This window comes from Nannospalax galili, unplaced genomic scaffold (genome assembly GCF_000622305.1).
Source record: "Nannospalax galili isolate Female #2095 unplaced genomic scaffold, S.galili_v1.0 scaffold10, whole genome shotgun sequence".
NCBI classification, from domain to species: Eukaryota; Metazoa; Chordata; class Mammalia; order Rodentia; family Spalacidae; genus Nannospalax; species Nannospalax galili.
In genome coordinates, this window is record NW_008331140.1 from 6700232 (window position 1) to 6720763 (window position 20532).

Consider the following 20532-nt stretch of genomic DNA (forward strand, 5'->3'; position numbering starts at 1 on the left):
CTCCTTGGCCTCCTTGATCAAGAGGACAGGTGACCCACCACAATTACAGGACATTTTGAGAGATGCTCATAGTCCCCTGGAACTAATCGACCTAGGAGGGCAAGGAGCAAAAAGTGTCCTTTGTGTCCCTCTGACCCAATTAGTATAGATCTCAAGGTATGTCTGTTCAACATTTTTATTTGGGTCTTATCCATTTTGACTGGGGTACAGTGAGTTCTAAAAGTAGTTTTAATTTGCATTTCCATGAAGGCTAGAGATACTCAACCTTTAAAAAATATTTCTCAGCCATTTGCATTTCACCTTTTGAAAACTCTTTTCTACTTCATTCTTTGTTTCAATTTTTATTGAGTCATTTCAGGTTTGTTGTTATTTTGGCGATTTCTTTGTATAATCTTAGTCCAGATACCAACCCTTTGTCAAGTAGATAGCTGGAAAATATTTTTCCATTCTGTAGACTGCATTTTCACTCTAATTATAATGTCCTTTGCTGAACAGAAACTTTGTTTCATGAGTCCCCATTTGTCACTTGTCGGTCTTAATGCCTGAACTATTCAGGTCATGTTCAAAAACCCCTTTCCTGTACCTATAAATTCCAGTGTATTCCCTACTTCCTCCTCTATAAGATTCAGGGTGTCTTATCATATGTTGAAGTTGTTGATGCTGTCATTTTCAAATGTATAAATTTGGCCCCTTTGTCAAAAATCAGAAGGCTGCAAATCTGTGGATTTAAATAATGGATCTACAATTCCATTACATTCGTCAATGTGTCTTTTATGCCAGCATCATGCTGTTTTCATTACTAGAGCACTGCAGTGTAATTTAAAAGCAGAAATTGTGATGCTTACAGTTCTTTTATTGTACAGAACTCTTCTGGCTATCCAGGTTTTTTGGGTTTTCATATGAAATTTGAGATTATTTTCTCAAATTCTGTAAAGAACTGTGTCAGAATCTTAATGGGGAGTTTGTTGAATATGTAGATTTGTTTTGGTAAGATGACCATTTTCAAAATATTGATCTTTCTGATCTATGAGCCATGGGAGATCTTTCCATCTTCTGGATTCTTCTTCAATTTCTTTCTTCAATGTTTTGAGGTTTTTATTATACAAGTCTTTCACTTCCTTGGTTAGAGTTATTAATAATATTTGGCAATTTTTGAAGTTATTGTGAATGGGATGCATAGAAATTTTATTCAGTGAAATCATAAAAGAAAATTTCCCAAACCTAGAGAAAAAGCTGCCTATCCAGGTAAAAGAGGGGTACAGAAATCCAAATAGATAGGGCCAGAAATTCTCCACAAGGTCACAAAAGGTCAACTCACTTTTAAAGGCAGACCAATTAAAATAGTACTCGATTATTTGACAGAAATCTTTAAAACAAAAAGGGCCTACAGAGATATGTTCCAAGTCCTGAAAGATGACAACTGTCAACCCAGATTATTATATCTAGCAAAGCTACCTATTAAATTTAAAGGTGAAACAAAAATTATCCATGCTAAATTTGAATTTATGACTGTTAATGTATATTTTAATTCAATTTTTGTGCATTTCATATAATACATTTCAATCTTAACAGAAGGATGTAAATGCATTTGTTTTTAAGATTGGGTGGGAAATAAAAAGGAGTATTAGGCAAAAATCAACTTGTGGATTTACATTTACCTATTTACCTACTTACTTTTACTGGTGAAATTTATTTCTTCATAAGCATTTGACAAATTATTCAGAATCGTTAAATTTATTTCTGAATTTCTTTTTTTGTAATTTTAAAAATTACTTTTACTCTATGCACCATGGTACACATGTGGAGGTCAGAGAACAACTTATGGGACTAGGTTCTTTCCTCCCATGATATGGGTCCTGGAGACTGAACTCATGTCATCAGGCTTGGAGACAAATGCTTTGTTTGACCTGATGAGTCATTTCCCTTGCCCTTGAATTTCTTATAGTATAAGTTTGCTAGTAACAAATTCTTTGAATTTTTATTTGTATAGGAACACATTACTTTTTCTTCATTTTAAGGAATAGATTTATGAGATAAAGAATTCTTTGTTGACAAATATTTTTCTTGGAATACTTTCAATGTTTCATTGATTGCTTTTTGACATTTATGATTTCTGATAAGAAATCAATTTTAATTTTATTTAGAGCTACTCTCCCATAAAATTTTTTTTTGTTTGCTACATTTTTTCCTTTTCTTTGCCTGTGTAAGTTTATTATGTGCCAAAGTATGGATCTTTTTGGTTCATTTTACCCATTTGGCATTTTTTGAAGCTTCTTGGATACATAGATTGATAATTTTTAAAACAAATTTGTTAAGTTTTTCAACATTTCTTCAAACATTCTTTATCATTTCCTTTCCATTGTGGAGCTTTCATGAGATGAGAGCTTGTACTATTTTTGCGGAATCCCACAAGTACTATGCTTATGAAATCCCACAGTATCTAATACTGTTTATTTTATCCATTTTTTTCTTGTACTTTAGATTAGGTGATTAAAACTAAACCATATTCAAGTTTGCTGATTAGTATTTCTGCTTGATCAAAATTTTCTATTGAGAGCTTTAAATAAATTTTAAACTCCTGTACTGCTTTGATTTCAGAATTTCTGTAGTTCTTTACAAAATAATTTTTAAAAACTTATTTTTATTTTACATGTGTGTTTTGCTTATGTGTATGAATGTGTACCATGCATGCACTGCCCTTGAAGGCAAAAGAGGTCATCAGAACTTGAAACTGGAGCTTCAGATCATTGTGAGGCACCATGTGGGTGGATGCTGGTTTCTGAATCTGGGTCCTAGTTAAAACCAGCAAGTGCTCAAAACCTCTGAAATTTGTTTTTGCCTTGGATTGGAGTTACATATGTTAAAGAAAAAGCATCCATGAAGATCTGGCATCAATTCTCAGCACTGCAAAATTTTTTTCATTAGATAAGTCATTAACTCTTATCCTTTCCTTTAATTTTTTAAGGATATTTTTATTTAGTTCCTTGAAAATAGTCCAAATAGCTAATTTAAAGGATTGTAAGTGCAACAACTGGGCTATTCAATGGATAATTTTAGTTTTTCCCCGGGTACATGTGATACTTCATTTTTTGCATGTGCCGTAATTTTTATTGAAAACAGAACATTTAAAATAATATCCAGAGGGCCTGGGGAGATGGCTCAGTAAGTAAAGGCATTTGCTCCCAAGCTTGAAGATATGAGTTCAAACCCCAGGACCTTAGTGGTGGGAAGAGAGAAACAGCTACTGCAGTTGTCCTCTAATCTCCGCATTCACACCTCGGCACCCAGTGGTTTTAGGCTAATGTTGAAACAGAACATCACGGCAGTGACCACATGGCAGAGGAAGTTGTTTGTCTCATGGCAGTCAAGAAGCAAAGAAGGACAGACCAGGGTCCTAACATCTTCTAGGGTACATTCCAAATGACCTGACGTCCTTCCACTAGACTAGATCCCATCTCAAGAGTGCCACAGACTGGCAACCAAAGTTTTAGTACATGAACTTTTCACAGAAACTCATCTAAATTACAGGAGAGTTTGCATGACATATACATTCTTATCAATTTGTTCTACAAGTTTTTTTTTAATTTTTAGGATATTTGTTTTGTTTGCTTGCTTTTTAAATAGCATAACCAGTCGATTCTTTATTCAGTTTAACAATCTGACATTAAACGGTATTTTTGAACCAATTTTGAATGATTATCTACAATTTGGGGCTGAAATTTAGCATCTTCTTAGATGTTTTCCATTCCACATTTTCCTTATCCTCTTTTCCACTTCCTTTTTTTATTCTTAAGATTGTTCATGATATTTTATCTATACCATTAGCTGCATATATACATGTATATATATATGTATATATATGTTTCTCTTTATGATTACTGCAGAGATTAAAGCATTCCTTAACTTCAATCTATCTTCAAACAATATTATACCCATCAACATATAGCAGAAGATATTTCTACTTCCTCTTTATGTATTGTTTTTCTTTTGTAACCATATGTGCTTTCTCTTACATATATCATGAAATAACCTTTTATTTCCAAGATTCAAATGCCTTTTAAATACTTATAAAGAATAGCAAAAGTAATTTTAAATTTACTCACATAATTGTCTTTTCTGATTCTATTAATTCTATTTCTTGGTCCCAGTGTTTACCTTACTTTCACATTTTTGTGCTGCTCTTCTAGTGGACGCTTCTCTTGGCTTTTTAAAGGCTGAAGGAAAACTTTATCTTGCCCTCATTATTCAAATGTAGACTATTAGCCATTTATGTGAGCGATATATGCTCCAGTAATCACACTGCATTTCTGAAACCTGGAATAATATAAATGTTTATGTAAACTATGTTTTTTCCTACTTGCTATTATCATAGATCTTAACAACATCAGTGTAGGATTTTTTTTCTTCCTCATTAAGTGGGTAGCTTTCACCTGTTCATTTAAAGGAAGTATATATCTGAATTTTCAGCACCAGTAATCTTATGTTTTAGGACACGTAAAATAGTTATGTGCGATATGATCTGATACAGTTGATCTGATAATAGAGAAGGCTAAGTTACCAGTGAGTGAAACATGAATACATTAAATACAGGAATAATTCACAACCAGAAGAGTAGAACAGGGCAAGATTTAATTATTCCACTCATAATGGGGCAATGTTTACTATTTAAAAAATTACTTACTGTTGGAATTTTCCATTTAATATTGTGGAAAGTATCTTTTATGCAGTAACTGGAACTTTCAATAATCGGGGGAGGGGTGGATTACTGCTTTTATCTGTTTTTCTCAAGCTGACAGGTTTATTTTTTAAGTATATTAAAGATGTCATCCTGTACAGTTTTTTATTGTGCCTTACGAGAAATATTGTGTTAATCTTGTGGCATCCTTCTTTTGTTTGTGTTCTCTTTTATCTGGGTCCTTTTCAGATGCTCTATCATTGGGTTCTAACACCCTGATAATGAAGTGCCTCTGTGGTTTTTCACATGTATCTTTTCCTTGACGCTAACTGAACTTCTTCAGTCTGTATGCTTTAGTGTCTCATCAATTTTGTTATTTCTTCAATTATGGAATTGACATTTTCTGTGAATAGCATGCTGTGTTCACTTTTTCAGTATTTTTCACATATTTTATTTTGTATGATTTCTATTGATGCCTTCAAATTAATTAGTCTTTTCTTCTTTAGTGGCTTATCTGCTGTTAGTCCCATTCAATGTATTATTCATTTTTAGAAGTCTAATGTTTTTTGTTTTTTTTTTTTACAGACTCTCTTTTCTCATTGTGTTCATGCTTTTCTCTTTCTGAGTACATATTGTCTATGCTGGATATTTCTAATACACGTTTTTCTACACGATTGTACTGGTTTACCTACTAATTTATTTTTCTCTTCATTATTAGTCATATCTACCCATTTCATTACATGACTATGATTTTTGGTTCAGTGTCATATATTATTATTTTATATTATCAAACTCTGTATTTTTGGTATTAAAATATTTGCAGGTTTTGTTCTGAGATAAAGTTAAAACAGATGGGAAAAGTTCATTGAATTCAAATTGTGCTTCTTGAACTGTTAGAACAATTGTGTTCTATGTTTGATTTTATCCTACTTCTAAAACAGTAGTTGTCTGTATTTACTAAAGGATGCTCACTGTATAAAATGTCCTTTCCACTCTGGCAAATGGTGTGAAAAGTTACTATCCTTATGTAAGCTTTAGAGATTGCTAGCATGTTTTGTTCCACTAGTATTTTGCTGACCTTGAAAGCTTCTTCACATACATACATTGATAAATACTCGTTATAAGGAAAGCTGTAACCCTCTCCATCTTTGTAGCTCTCCTGTCTGATCCACAACATATGGCTGGATGTAACATACATTACTGTGTCACTGTAGTTTGATAAGATTTTTAGTATCTATATAATTTTCCTTTCCCTTTCCTGTAACTAAGAAAAATTTCAAGCAATGAGCTAGGCACTTTTGGTGCTTATTTTATTTTTATCTCTTCTGTGGATCATTGTCCTTTGCTTTCAGTGATCTATCACAGTCAGAGGCAGAAGTTCCTTCCCCTTTATTTAATTAAAAATGATGATAATTAGTCTTTGATGACTGAGAAGACATTTTATTTGAAACCATTAAAGGGCATTCAGAGATAAATTGATTTAATCAGGGGAATAGAAATAGAAGCAACTAAAAGTGTAAGTTATGATTTCATGCTGTCTGTAACTCTTTTTTGATGCATAGGTACAGGACACAATATCCAATCCTTGGCCTTCTGTATGATGACTATGAATATATACCACCAGGTAGTGATACACAGACTATTGTGATTGAGAAAACCGAAGACAAATGGACTTGTGTAAGTTTCTAGCTTTTCTAGCTTTTCTAGCTCTATTTTGGTTATATTGTCTCAGCTTTCAAAAACTTAGGTAAAATATCAGAAATGTCATAGGCAATTGAAAGGGAGTCAGTGGAGGCATATATCAATAGAATTTATCTTGCAATTTTGAATATGGACATCTTTTAGCATCTATTTCTTTAAATTTTTAAGGAAATGATTTATGCTTATTTTTCCTAGATTGTAAGATATTTTAAGTGAGGCTGAATAACCATTTAAATGTCATATACTCTATTAATCTACTTTCTACACCTTACTCAACATGACCACAAATCATAGCTATCAGCATCTTTCTAAGTAATTCAGTTCTTTACTATAGGATGATTACTAAAACTCACCTCTTATAAGTGAGTGTCAGCTGCAAACTTTAATGATTGGCTTTTTAATGTTTAGTTTGATGTTAGTAATCATGAAAGAGGAAACATATATTCCCTAATATACTAATTCTTTCCAGCGGCAACAACCTTCCACCCCGCAGAACATTAACTGATGTCCTGGAGACATTTTTGGTTTTCACTAGGTTAGGTTTATTGACATCTATTGGGTGTAGACAAAGGTGCTGCCATACATCCTACATTATGCAGAACATTCCTTCACAGAAAGAATAATTCAGTCCCTAATGTTAATGCTGCTGGGCTTGAGAAACCTTGCTAACAAAACAAAGCACTATTGAGTTTCTTTCTACACTTTTTTTTAATAAAGAAATTTATTTGGCTTATGGTTTTGTAGGCCAAAAGATCCAGTAGTAGAGTACTGCCATTTGGCAAGGGCCTTTTGCTGCACCATAACATGGTGGCAAAACAAGCAGATGGTAGAGAGACAGACAGACAAAGGAAGGAATATATGAGGGGTGAGTCTCACTTTCATAACCACCCTTGACTTCTAAACTCTTACAGGACATTCTGATAATAATTCATCGATCATGAGCACAGGAATGTGTAATATGAATCAGCTACAATAGACAGAATAGTTTTAGAATCTCAGCTCTTGAAACACCCATGACCTTATTCAAAACATTGTGGAAAGTACCATTTCAATGTTATGTTAAAATCCTCCAACTTCCATATGGCTTATATACTAAAAATGGGCTAAAGGAGTCTACAGTTTGTAAAGTCAAGATTGGTTACCCTGGAAAGGTTGGAGACTGATAGCAAGGGAGCATAAGAAAGGCATTTGGATTACTAATCATGTTTTGTTTCCTGAGATGGATGGTTTTGCATATATGTTCAGCTTAAAAACTGAATGCTTATGAAATATGTATTTTTTACATGTTTATTATACTTTGGTAAGTATACGATGGCAAGCAATAAACATACAAATGACAATCAAATATTCAGCAGAAACTTTTGAAAAAAATCTTAGAAATTACACTTATGTAGTTAATATAAATAAACATCGGTTAAATGACTCATATTTTAAAAATATCTTATAGCCAAGGAAGCTGAAATACTAACAAAAAATCATGAAGATTTTAGATCTAAAACTCTATAGAATAATAAGCACAATAAGCAAGGCACCAATCTTATAAATCATCAGTGGAAACAAGCAATATTTAGTAAATGTCAAACAAATAAATGCATGCATAGTGTAATCTTTCAAAATTGTTTTTCTTGTCATTAGTTGAATATTAATTACTACTAATGATCAAATGATAAAGAGTACCTGATAACTCAAGAACTAGATGAGTAGTGAAAGGTCTACATAGGAGATAAAATCTGCCACTTAGGAAATTTGAAGCTCAATATTAAGATACAATTACGGAGCTATTGACATATGCTAGTGTTGGGAGAGGAAGACTCAGTTTCCTTTAAGGGTTTGGCCCTTGGCAGGCAGACCACGTTCCAGAGCTGCTAGTTCCACACTCAAAGAGTATTTGGACAACAGAAATTGGATTAAATGGGTTTAGAAAAAAAATATGAAGGTGAGTGGGAGGTGGAGATAGATCTGAGTGGTGGAGTTGGAGGAGGGGAGAATATTATCAAAAGACATTGTATGACATTTTCAAATAATAATTAAAGACACAGAAACTGTTTCTGCTAATCACATTCCTCTCAGATATGAAAACAGAATGAGAGCCTGTGAAATGAAGGGTCTAATATAATAACCACTTCTTCTCTCTCCATTGAAATACATAGTTAAGTTCTGAAGGGCTACAGATACAGGTAGTGGTTCCAAATATGTTTAAGTTCACAGATGATAAGTATTTATTAACAGACATATTTGAGCATGTAATTAGCCTCTACATTTGACACTAAGGAGTAAATCTGCTCAATCTTCCTTCCTGCATATAATCATTTGAAATACATGCCTTGACTAAAGTCAGAAAGGTCATCGTTTTATTAAGTTCTATATAAAAGAGTATCACAAAAGTGTAATACATTTCCTTTGTCCTTATACATAGCCAAATGAATAATCTTAATAACTATGTCTTGGAATAATAGTGTCTTAAGTTAATTGTGAACCGGTTTTAAGATACTTTTTTTTTCTTTTCTAGCCATGAATAGATCCATTTTACAGTACTTCACCTCAAAGGAGATTTTCCGAGTCTGCATCAACATTTTGTCATTTTTCTGTTGCCAAAGGTCAATCAAAATTGTGAACCATGGTACTACCACATGAGTCTAATGAGTGATTTAATTCTGCACATGAGTTTCTCAAGCCATTCAGGAGACCTTAATACTTTTTATAACACTGATGTATTTGATAAAACAACACGCAAAGGGAAAAAACAAGCAAACTTTCTTTAAACTGTGGTTGCAGACAGTGTAGAACTTAACCCACTCTTTTTCATATAGAGTGTTTCCTATATACTGAATTAATTTACAGGGATAGAATCTTTACAAGTTATTCTATTAAAAGACGTTCTGTCATGTTAAATGTGCAATTTATCTATAAGATTTCATGCTGTTTTCTTGCACAGCTGAGGCAAAGGGCAGCTTAAAAGTAGTTTAACTTTAACATGAATTATACAGCCTAAATTCACTTCTTTCACATTAAGCTTGTGACTGTAAGAGATAGTTTGGTAGTGCTAAGTAAATGCCTTTGGAAACAGCTAAATGAATGGTGGTAGTTAATTTCATTAATCAAGGACATGGGATATCTTCTTAAATAACTACATTCATTAAACTGTACATTATGCAACTTGGCTCTAATTACATATCAGTACATACACAAATCTGTTCATTCAAAGCATATCCTCTGCAAGTGAGCCCATTCACTTCCTTAAAAATATGATACTGTATTGCAGTAGTGGGTCAATGAGAATGTAGACTTTTTCATAGTGGTATACAAACATAACAATGAAATATTGCATAGACATAAAGGCTTAGATAGTACAAATAGCAATAACATATACTTGGATAGCTGTACCTTATGTAGGAGAATGTGTTATAGCAGAGTCTTTCATCTATTTAGAAATTGGTTAGGTCGTTGAAGTTTAATGAATTTCCAAAGTGAGCACAGGTATTTGTTAATCATAATACAATAATGCAATTTCATCTGACTAGTTAAGAGGTACTAAAAACTGTTAAAGATTAATGCAATAAATATATTCATGGTACATACCAATAGAGTTTTGTACTAAAATACCTACAAAAATCTTTATGAAATTCTTCAATGTTTTATAAGCATATTCTAATAATTATTCACTATACTAAGAAACTGTTGCACATGGATGAGACACTATCCTAAGTGAAATTATAAATGACAAATATTCAAATAGGTCCTGATATGAAATTAAAGACTTATTTATAGTCTCATAACACTTGGGCTAAACAAAAAGTTGCAAACATGAATAAAATCTACTTTGATATGTAAAATATTAATGTGCTTCATATTCTTACAAGTTCCCTCTGTTATAAGAACAAGAGAGCAGCTTTTCTTCTCCTAACTACTCCTATATGTAGCTGTAGCAAAAGTGTATTGTTACCCATCTGATGCAAATATTAAAGGGAAGTTTAAATAAAAGTATCCAAAATCAGAGGGCAATTAAGACAGTGCATTTGATTCTTGAATAGTGAATTGGAGGCATATAAAAGTTTCTCATTAAACTTAAATTTTAAAAATGCTGATACAAACGGGATTGGAGAGATGGATCGGCAGTTAAGAGCATTGACTGATCTTGCAGAGGACCCAGGATTGAATCCCAGTACCCATAGGGTGCTGAAGCACTCTTCTGACTTCTGTGGGCATTGCACGGCATGGGTGTGCTTACATACATGCAGGCAATACACTCATACTCATAAAAATAAAAATGATAAAATATTTTAAAAAATAAAATGAGGATGCAAAATTTAACGGTAGGGAGCAATGTTCTCTGTATTTGAAACTTTATTTTGCTTCCAATTTGTAAGATCAATAGAAATAGAAACAGTGTTGTCTTTTCCTCTCACAAATTTCATGCAGTTTCTTGATGAATAGAGCAGCGATGTCACGTGAGGGATGCCGGTTTCTATTTCAGGATGTTTTCAATTTGGATTTGTCTCAAATAAAATGGAGAGTGGAGATTGGCATGCAAAGAAATTTTTTTATATGTCTAAATAAAATATGTTAAGCATCTATATGGTCTTTGTGGAAGTTCAGATTGAAAATACACAGGAAGAATTTTAGCTTAGTGCATACTTATATAAGAGCTAAGAAGCAATACTCTAAAGCAAACACATAAAACCCAAAAAACTTCCTGACATAATGTACTAATTATGGGGCTTTTAACAAAAATTTGACTTCCAGTTGATGCAAGATGTAGGTTTCTGCTTCAAGTTAGATCAAACATGATTCCCTCAAACATTTTCTTCCCATTTCTCTACTGGTGCTTTAGTCGTACTACTTTTTCAAAGATAAATACAAAAAGAACAGATCTTTAAAATCAACTAACTACTGAATTTACATCAAATCAACAAAAATCCAACTTTGCACTTCTTTCTCATTATTGTAATTTATAAAGATGTTTCTCTGATCAATAAAAATCATTTTGAAAGTAAATATTTTAGTGATTTCCTCAAATGGATAATCTTTTCCACTCCATGCCATTACAAGACTGATTTTACAGTACTTATTTTTTTGTTATTTTTGAGACAGGGTCTCCTTGTAGCCCCAGCTAGCCTCAAAGTCACAGAGATCAACCTGTCCTTGCATCCCGAGTGCTGGGTTTAAAAGAGTGTGCCACCATGTCTGGCTTTATGGTACCTTTTGTTCAATTGAAAAGTACTATTTTGTGCTTACTCAGGAATACTAAACCTCAGTAATGAATAAATACAACTTTCCTCAATGACGTATTTAACAATATTTACTTCAGAACAAGACATAATTTTTTAAAGTCTACAATGGAATAAAATTTTTGATACAATATAATTTCGTGAAAGCCAGTATTAATTTATGATAGTCTTGGTATTTTTTTCATTGATCTTATTAAGAATGTGGTTTTTAACTTTGGTTTCCCATCCCAGCATACTAAAATAATGTTCTGTTATTGAAGTATATTTTACAGAGATTCTTTAAGGGACAACCTTTGAATATAATACTTTAACTCTATACTTCGCTGACATAATCAGTTCTGAATATTTCCAGTTTGTATGGACCAGGACCCAACAAATAAGATCAATTTTTAGAAAGTATTTTATTCATTATTGTGTATGAGTATATTGCTTGCATGTAGGTAGGTGCACCCGTGTCGTGCAGTGTCTGCGGAGGACAGAAGAGGCTGTCAGATCCCCTAGAACTGGAGTTGCGGAGAGTTGTTAGCAGCCATGTGGGTGCTGAGATTTGAACCTCGGTTTTCTGCAAGAACAGCCATTGTTCCTAACCGCTGAGCCATGTCTCCAGCTCCCAAGATCAATTTCTTAAAATGAGAGAATATCTACATTTTTTATGGTTCCCTAAAGGTGCAAAGGTGTGTGATGGGCCAATCATGCTATGGGAAGTAACTGTTTATAGTGACAGGATTTGTAAAACAGATGGGAGTTTACTAAGACTTACATTAAGGGATATCTAGGGTAGTATCAATATCAACAATTGGTTAAGATTTTAAAATGAAATAAAATTCTCTTTGTAGTATAACTTTGAAGATGTTCAAATACAAAGACGTACTGGTCATAACAATAACTATCTAGGATCTGATGTGGTAAGCAGTCTCTCTAAACCAGTTCTAAATGTACAAGCTCCTGCTTTTAGAAGGGTAGAATGGATCTACATAAGGTTGAGAAATAACTGTCTGTAGCCCTAATGATATTCTAGGAATATGATCCAGTCCTGAACACTCTTGTTCTTCCATAAGAAGACTTAATGCAAAAATTCCAAAACCTTAGTGGATAGTCCCAGGCTTGGCCACCTAAAATTCTTTTGTCCCACTCCCTTCATAGATGAACTATTTTCTGCAGCTACCAAAATTTTTAAAAGATATTTGAGATTTACTTCAAACTAAACAAATGAGGTGTGGAGGCATGAAATAATTCATTATTTAATGAAGAATATAAATGAAACAAGCTTTGTGGTAAGAAATGATGACTGCTGAAGATTAGTGATGGCTACAGAGTCTAATTTTATTCCTGAATTTGTATATATACACAACCATTAAGGACAGTTCAAGGCTGAACTTGGTGTTTGTCCTGAATGAGTCATGAGTCAACTTTAAGAGCCCTATGTGGATAAAAATTCCTGATACTTTGTGTCATGTCACAGGCCATTTTAAAATGAGAGTTGTACAAATCCAACTTAATCATTAAATTTGAGGCGCACTAGTATAATACATGGTCAATTTCTTTTCTGCTAATGAATTTTAAAGAATAATCACTCGGCAGGTTTAACTAATGGTGCTACCATATATGTCAATATGAATCTTGTTAAATGATAGTTGGAGCATAGCAAATTATTTTTATGCTTACATTCAGATCGCTTTCCCATATGATTGACTCAATACTTTACCTTTTGTTATGTATATTGGTAAAACAACTAGATGTATTCATTTATCTGAACTTTACTGGGTAAACAAGTTAAGAATTTTTGGGTTTTTTTTATAATAGTCAATATGGGTCTTAAACTGAGTGCTTTTATTTGCAACATTTTATCATGGTTTTGGGTAACACATATTCTTAGAAATGAACAAGCCATAATCTTTGTAACTGTTTAAATTCCTAACTTGCATCATAGTTAAAGCACAATGTTCAGCAAGATGGTAAAAAAGGACCAAACTTCCTTTAAGAAATTTTAAGTGAAAAGTCTTTTAATGAGGAATGCACATTACAACACAATTTTAAGTAAACTTATAAAACCTTGAAGTGCAATAAATGCTTTTTATTGTATTCTCATTTCAATGAGTAACATTTAGAAATAATAAGTCCACATAACAGTGACAATCTTATTTTACAGCGTGTACATCATTTACAGCCACATAACACACAATTTTAGTAGATTTTCCAAATTTAATATTCTGATGTTAAGAAAGATAAAAAATTTATTTTCAAGTAACCAACTCTTATCTGGTGCAAAAACAGAAAGGTGAAGATTACTTAAAACACAAAGCCACATTATAGCATGAAGGAAAATTACATTTTAGTTATGTTGAACAGCTGAATAGAAACTAAATTAAGCTAACTAAAACTTAAAAGTACACATCATATGCATTACATTTATGAACAGGATTTTCATTAAATTTCCCTAAACCAGCTTTTAATATTAAGCGCCATTTTGATTTGCAGCATGCTAACACAAAAGCGTTGTTAAAGGGATGCATATTTTAAATTTATACACTGTAAACTGAATATCCACCTCCAAACTGTATTGGCAGCACATTGTTCTGTTAAATACTGCATAAATACTGCCTCATTGAAAATTCGTGTCAAGAATATGGTATATAGATTTTTAAAAATCAAAATTTTCAATAATGGCATAAAATTGCACCTTTAAACATTAGAGAAAGTAAGACTAGAATAGTCGTACTTACTAAGACTGCCCTAAAAATTCTAGACATTATAATATTTAAGAAAACTGTGTTCTCTCAATCTAACATTTAGATCATTAAGAAACATAGTGCTGATTTTTTGTTTGCAACATTATAGTTGCATCCATTTTAGAAAGCCATATTTGGCTCAAATATACTTTTATATGTCATAATGAATCTACTTGAACATCAAAAATGGAACTTTGTTTCTTAGATTTCACCTCAGATTTCAGCTCAGAATGCTTTAAACATCCTATCCTGTGATTAAAATAGCAAAACCTCTGAAATTCTTTTTCAATAGTGCTGTATTAGTGTAACTAGTTTTTCAGTGAGATTCCTTTTCATGAATACACAAAACATTTGCCATTTCTGGAATCCAATGTCCAAGTACAATATAAAAGGCTCAATGATTTAGTGACTGATGGGTGACTGCATTTTATTTCCCTGCCCCACTTCTAAAATTGCATAAAAGTGAGGTTTGCTTGCTATAGCAAAGCACTTCTCAAATCAGTTATGTATTCTCTTTTCAGAAACATCTCTAGTGTGATCAACCAAATAATGTGTCTTTACTTTCCCCCTCTGTAGTTTAGTTATGTGTAGAATACTGTTAAATACACACAAGCTTTTCTGCAACCATACTATGGTGCTTCTTAAATTCTTTAAGTGATTTTTAAAGGGCTATGAGATTCCCCTCTTAATTCAAATATTTTAAGATCTTTAATACAAAGAATGTAAAGTTATGGTTTAATAACAAGCTTTGAAATCAGAAAAGACAGAATTTCTTCCAAATAGCATATCTTATTGTATAAACAACTTCTTTATATTGATCTTACTACATAAGCGCCTCCTTGTGGTGCCTCATTATATGCTGATTTTTTTCTGATGGTCTTCGGAATCCCTTCTTGCAGAATTCACACCTGTGTGGATAGTCTTTCGTATGTATTGAAATTACATGTCGTTTAAAGCCAGATGCATCTGTAGTGCTGTATTCACAATATTCACATTGGTAAATCTTCCGTCCAGTATGTGTCTTCATGTGCTTTTTGAGCTCATTCTGTTGTCTGAACCCTCTCTTGCACCTTTTACATTTCAATGACTGATCCTTAGTATGAACTGAAAGGATATGACCGCTAAGAATAAATGGATCTGATGTTTTAAAGTCACAGTGCCTACACTGATGAATCTTCCTACCCTTATGAATATCACTATGCTTTTTGAGCTCTGAAGGACGATGGAAACCTTTATCACAGACTTCACATTTGTGAGGAAAATCCTTGGTATGGACAGATATGATGTGGCGCTTAAGGTCACTTGAATTGGTGCTCTTATGGTCACAATGAGGACACTGGTGTGTTTTATGTCCTTGAAACAAATCCAGATGGCGCTGAAGCTCTCTCTCATCACTAAATGCTTGTGGACAATGCTCACATTTATATGGCAAGTTGCTACCATGCTTAGACTTAATGTGAGTTTTCAGATTTGATTGATCTGCACACCTGAAGACACAATACTGACACTGATATGGCTTCTCACCAGTGTGGGTTCTCATGTGTTTCTTGAGTTCAGAAGGATGTCGAAAACCCTTTCCACACTCAACACAAACATGAGGAAAATTCTTGCTGTGAACAGCCAGCAAATGTCTGTTCAACAGTCCTTGTTCTGCAGTTTCATAATCACAGTATTTGCACTTGTGCATCTTAGGCTCCTTGTCCCTTAAGATAAGTTTATTTGAACTCAGTGGACTAGCCTCTCTATATCTTCTAGTGTATTCCGTAAATTCATGGGTTTTGTCAACTTTGTTTATAAGCTTATGGCTTTCTAAGTGGTTATGGAAACTCACTTTCTTGTTAGTCGTAAAGTCACAATCTGTACACTGGTATTTTTTCCTCATCAGATGATCAGGATGATTCTTCATGTGTCTTTTTAAGAATCCTCTGGATTTAAACTTTTTTGTGCAAATATGGCAAGGGTATACTGTCAGAGGCTGTCCATCAGGACCTATTATAACAGCTAGATTGAAAAAATAAAGGAAATTGTGACATTTGATCAGACTATTTAAGAAGACTTTATAACAAAGTTGCCAAAAACTTTCTGAAACTCACTAAGTGAAAACAATACTCATTGAATAAAATTTTGTAAGATAACTAATGTATGAAATCCTCAAAAAATATAAAAAGCCCTCACATTACAAAGTCTGTAGTAAACTCCTTTTGCGAGTAATGAGTAATGAGTGATTCCTACTACAGAATTTGCTGTCACATGAACTAAAAAGAATCGTGTGCCTTTATAAATTAAACTCATTTGAAAGTTCTCCTTAAAAATATCTTTTGAATAAGGAGAAAATAAGAACAGTTTTATTAAGTACCAGACAGATACAATTAAAAATAGTGGGGCTGGAGAACTGGCTCAGGAGTTAAGAGCACCTGCTGATCTTGCTGAGGACCAGAGTGTTGTTCCCAGTACCCACATTGGGAAGCTCACAAACTCCTGTGACTCCAGCTCCATGGGATCCAATGCCCTCTTCTATCCACCACAAGCGCCCCCACCCCCACACACATGGCATACACACAGACACACGAATACATATGGAAAAAATCTTAATATATATAATTATCAATATAAAATGGAAACAATTTCATGGGGAGTGCAATGAGCTTCTAAATGGCTGATTTTTCTCCTTGAATTACAAAAAATTGCATGTCTCAAAAAAATCTTACCTGTTTGCCACTGCCTTGTTTCTCCTCTTCTCCTCTTCTTGATTTTTTGCTTAAGTACTTTATTTGTGTTAATGCTCTCACAAATCTGAAGGAACTGTGCTGCTGTACTGCTTCTGTTTTCTAATGCTGAGTCCAAATTGTTTCCTGAAAAAATTTGTATCCTGTTCAACTGCAAATACCTTTGGGGTTTTATTTGATTAATTACTACAGATGATGTGGTACCAAGTTGTGGTATTAAATTTTATAAAGTATACCTATTTTCTTATTCTCATTCATTTAATTCATATTCACTCTCTTGTGTACGTGCAAATACACTGAATAGGAAATTGCCTGAAATTAATATATATCCTTTATATTTTGTTAAATGAATTTTTGCAATTTTCATGCAATATAATTTGGATACCCTGCTATATCAGTTATTTCAACTTGATCATCCTAAAAGAATAAACTGTAGGATAACAAAAGACTTTATGAACCTATACAAAAATTTGGCATCAGACCAATTTCTCACCAATGCAAGCTGATGAAATTAAAGGGATTTAGCAAACCAATATAGTCATGGTAGTTATATGTAAAACAAATATAATAAGCAGATGGTATGTATTCTTTAGAATACTGTATACAATATAAAACTTATTGTTTAGATTTTAGGGATTAAATATTGCTCAGCAGTTAAGAGTACTATCTGCTCTTGTGGAAGACCTGGGTCCCACATGGTGGCTAACAACTATCCATAACTACAGTTGCACGGGATCTGATGCCCTCTTCTAACCTCTGTGGGCATTGTATGACATGGGTGCACTTACATGAATGCAGACAATACACTCATACATATAAAATAAAAATAACAAATATTTTTTAAAACTCCAGTTCATGCACACTATGATATTAAACAATTATGTTTAACATGTAAATGGACAAAACTGTCAGGTTGGCATATATATATTGTAACATTTGCCTTTTATTGATTTCTGTGAAACCTACATTGAAATTTAAAGAGACCAATATTTTCTAAGGGAAGAAACACATCACATTTGTTGTGAGAAAAAGTATCCTTCATTAAGGAAAAACAAACAAACAAACAAACAGATCCATTATGGAATAACACAAAATAAAGTGTATTCAAGATAAAAAAAAAAGTAATCTGACATGGACTTGTGAAATATATATCAAATGGCTGTCAAATTAAGAAGACACTGAGCTGGAGAGATGGCTCAGCAGTTAAGAGCACTGGCTGTTCTTACAGAAGACCTGGGTTTGAATCCCGGCAACCACATGGCAGCTAACAACCGTCTGTAACTCCACTTCTTCTGTCCTCTACAGGCATTGTATGACACGGGTGCACTTACATGCATGCATGCAATATACCCATAAAAAATAAATAAAATATTTTTTTAAAAAATTAAGAAGACAGATCCAGCTGAAGAATGACATTAACAAATGATTGATATCATAAACAATTGTTAGTTTTTCTGTCCAAGTCATTTGTATTTTATAATTTTTTTCCATAGCAACCTTTTATGGGCCATAGACCCTTTTATGGGTCTAATACTTCTATCTGTGGAAATCTAAAATGAACTGCATTTACAAGTTAATACACACTATTGATATAGACGTTAATTGTTCAAAGAAGGCAAACTCCTAACTCCTATGATCAACGAAGTCCAACACATGAATCTCAGACACAAGCTAACTTATCAAGCAATACATAAAGCCAAATATTTAATTTGTATCATATATAATGCTTTCTCACCTGTTGCTTGACAATCTTCATACCTTCGGGAAACTCTTCTTTCATCTCCTATAAAACAGATCTAATTAGAGACTAATAGACCAATTACAGTCATTTGTAGCAGATCATATTTTAATTAGCAAAATTTTACTTTTGTCATCAGTCTCTCAATGAAATACATTTTTTATTGAGTACTTCCATTCCCATAGGTTAAATAATCTCATACAATGAAAATAAAAGCTACTGTCTGCCTCTTTGGTATTGTTAATATCTAGAACAGTTTTACATTTTAAGTGGCAACTGAAAAGCTATTTCTGCACAGTACTCTTAGCATTGAAGATGTTCAACACATGCATGATTGTTGAATGAATGAAACTTTGAGAGAACCCAGTTTGGAAAAATTAATGCACTGCACACCAAAAGTTTTTAAAGTGAAGAGTATACCTGGACCACTTTGTATATTACATAGGAATGAGATTTTTAAAAAAGATAGAATGGGGAAAAAACTCAATAAAGTAACATACATTTGAAAAAGAAACATACCTAAATTTGTTTTCAGAACCCCAAATTTTATTACCTATATGTTACCAACTGAAATAAATTTTCCAAAATGGGAAGGATTTATTTTTAAAGGATGCTCCAATTTTGGGAAAACAAAATATTTCATAGTGCTCACTTATACAGGTAGGACTTAGAATGTATCTTAACAAAAATGCATAAAGCAAGATTTACTTTTAATACTGCTAGTTATGTACTAGAAAATAAAGTAACTGGAGATGAATCAATCCACAGCATAACATTTTAATGTATTAGCCAACACATGGTGGCATTAGCACAGAATATTTAATTGCTCAAAGGCTGATTAAATGCGTATTTTATGTACTTAGGTAAAAATGCCAGTGTCCTACCATATGATGCAGCACAGACAACAGGGACAATTGTTTTATTAACATCAGAGTCCTCAAGCTGAATCTCAGGGAGAGAAGTTCTTTCCTCTTCCCCTACAATGACTTCCATGTACACTTCATCTGCTATTTCAGCGCAACCTAAATTTTAGAAATAATTACTTGTTTACAACCCCAAGTACTTAATAAACGGGTAAAAATTCCAAACAATTTAATTCTTTAAGTTTCAAAGATTTCATTTGGGTTAAATTCAAAATGTATAAATTTAAGTTAATATTGGGTATTTTTGGAGGCTAGTACTTCTAGGGAGGTAATTGGTTCCCTGAATTATTATCCTCCTATATTAGATCCAAGTGCTACAAAAATGGCTTCTTGATTTTGTTTCTGAGACAATGTATTGCTATTCAGTCCAGGCTGGTCTTGAACTACTGATCCTGCTGTCTAGGTCTCTGGAGTGCTGGGACTGCACCCATATACTGCCATGCCCGGCTCTGAAAATGGCTTAATTTTAAAACATATTAGTTTGAAATGGATTTTACAACCCATAAGACATTAGACATTTATAAAAGGGATTCTACTCCACAAATTTCTCTGTTTCCATAGATATAACACTAGAAAGTCATTTATGGTCTCCCACACTAATTGCATAATATTGTATCTGTAATAAAAAAATCAAAATACTAGTCACTGAATAAACTTTAAAAAATAATTACAATTACATATGCATTTACACACATGCATCAATATAAACAACTGCAAATATATAATACTGTTGCTCTAGAATTTATGGACCCTCTTCAAGAAGCAAGAGTTGTAAGGACTCTATTGGGAAAAAATACTGAGACTCATTTAAA

At 33.0% G+C, this 20532-nt stretch overlaps 2 protein-coding genes across 4 annotated transcripts in view; one reads left to right on the plus strand and one right to left on the minus strand.

The window, feature by feature from the left end:
* The window catches only part of Pof1b (POF1B actin binding protein), a 79934-nt gene extending 66349 nt beyond the window's left edge, over window positions 1-13585 (plus strand). Inside the window, exons 16-18 of the mRNA XM_008822888.1 lie at window positions 6238-6352; window positions 12441-12509; window positions 13535-13585. Coding sequence (XP_008821110.1) covers window positions 6238-6352; window positions 12441-12509; window positions 13535-13585 — 235 coding nt within the window. The remainder of the gene's footprint in view (window positions 1-6237; window positions 6353-12440; window positions 12510-13534) is intronic.
* A 75-nt stretch (window positions 13586-13660) lies between these two features.
* Window positions 13661-20532, minus strand: part of Znf711 (zinc finger protein 711) — a 28049-nt gene continuing 21177 nt past the window's right edge. For 2 of the 3 annotated variants that reach the window (XM_008822526.2, XM_008822516.2), the window contains 4 exons: window positions 19682-19819; window positions 18795-18842; window positions 17042-17185; window positions 13661-16334 (listed from right to left, as the gene is read on the minus strand). In XM_008822526.2, the coding sequence (XP_008820748.1) occupies window positions 15157-16334; window positions 17042-17185; window positions 18795-18842; window positions 19682-19819 (1508 nt within the window). In that variant the 3' untranslated portion in view covers window positions 13661-15156. The remainder of the gene's footprint in view (window positions 16335-17041; window positions 17186-18794; window positions 18843-19681; window positions 19820-20532) is intronic. The other variant, XM_008822535.1, reaches the window with a different exon arrangement.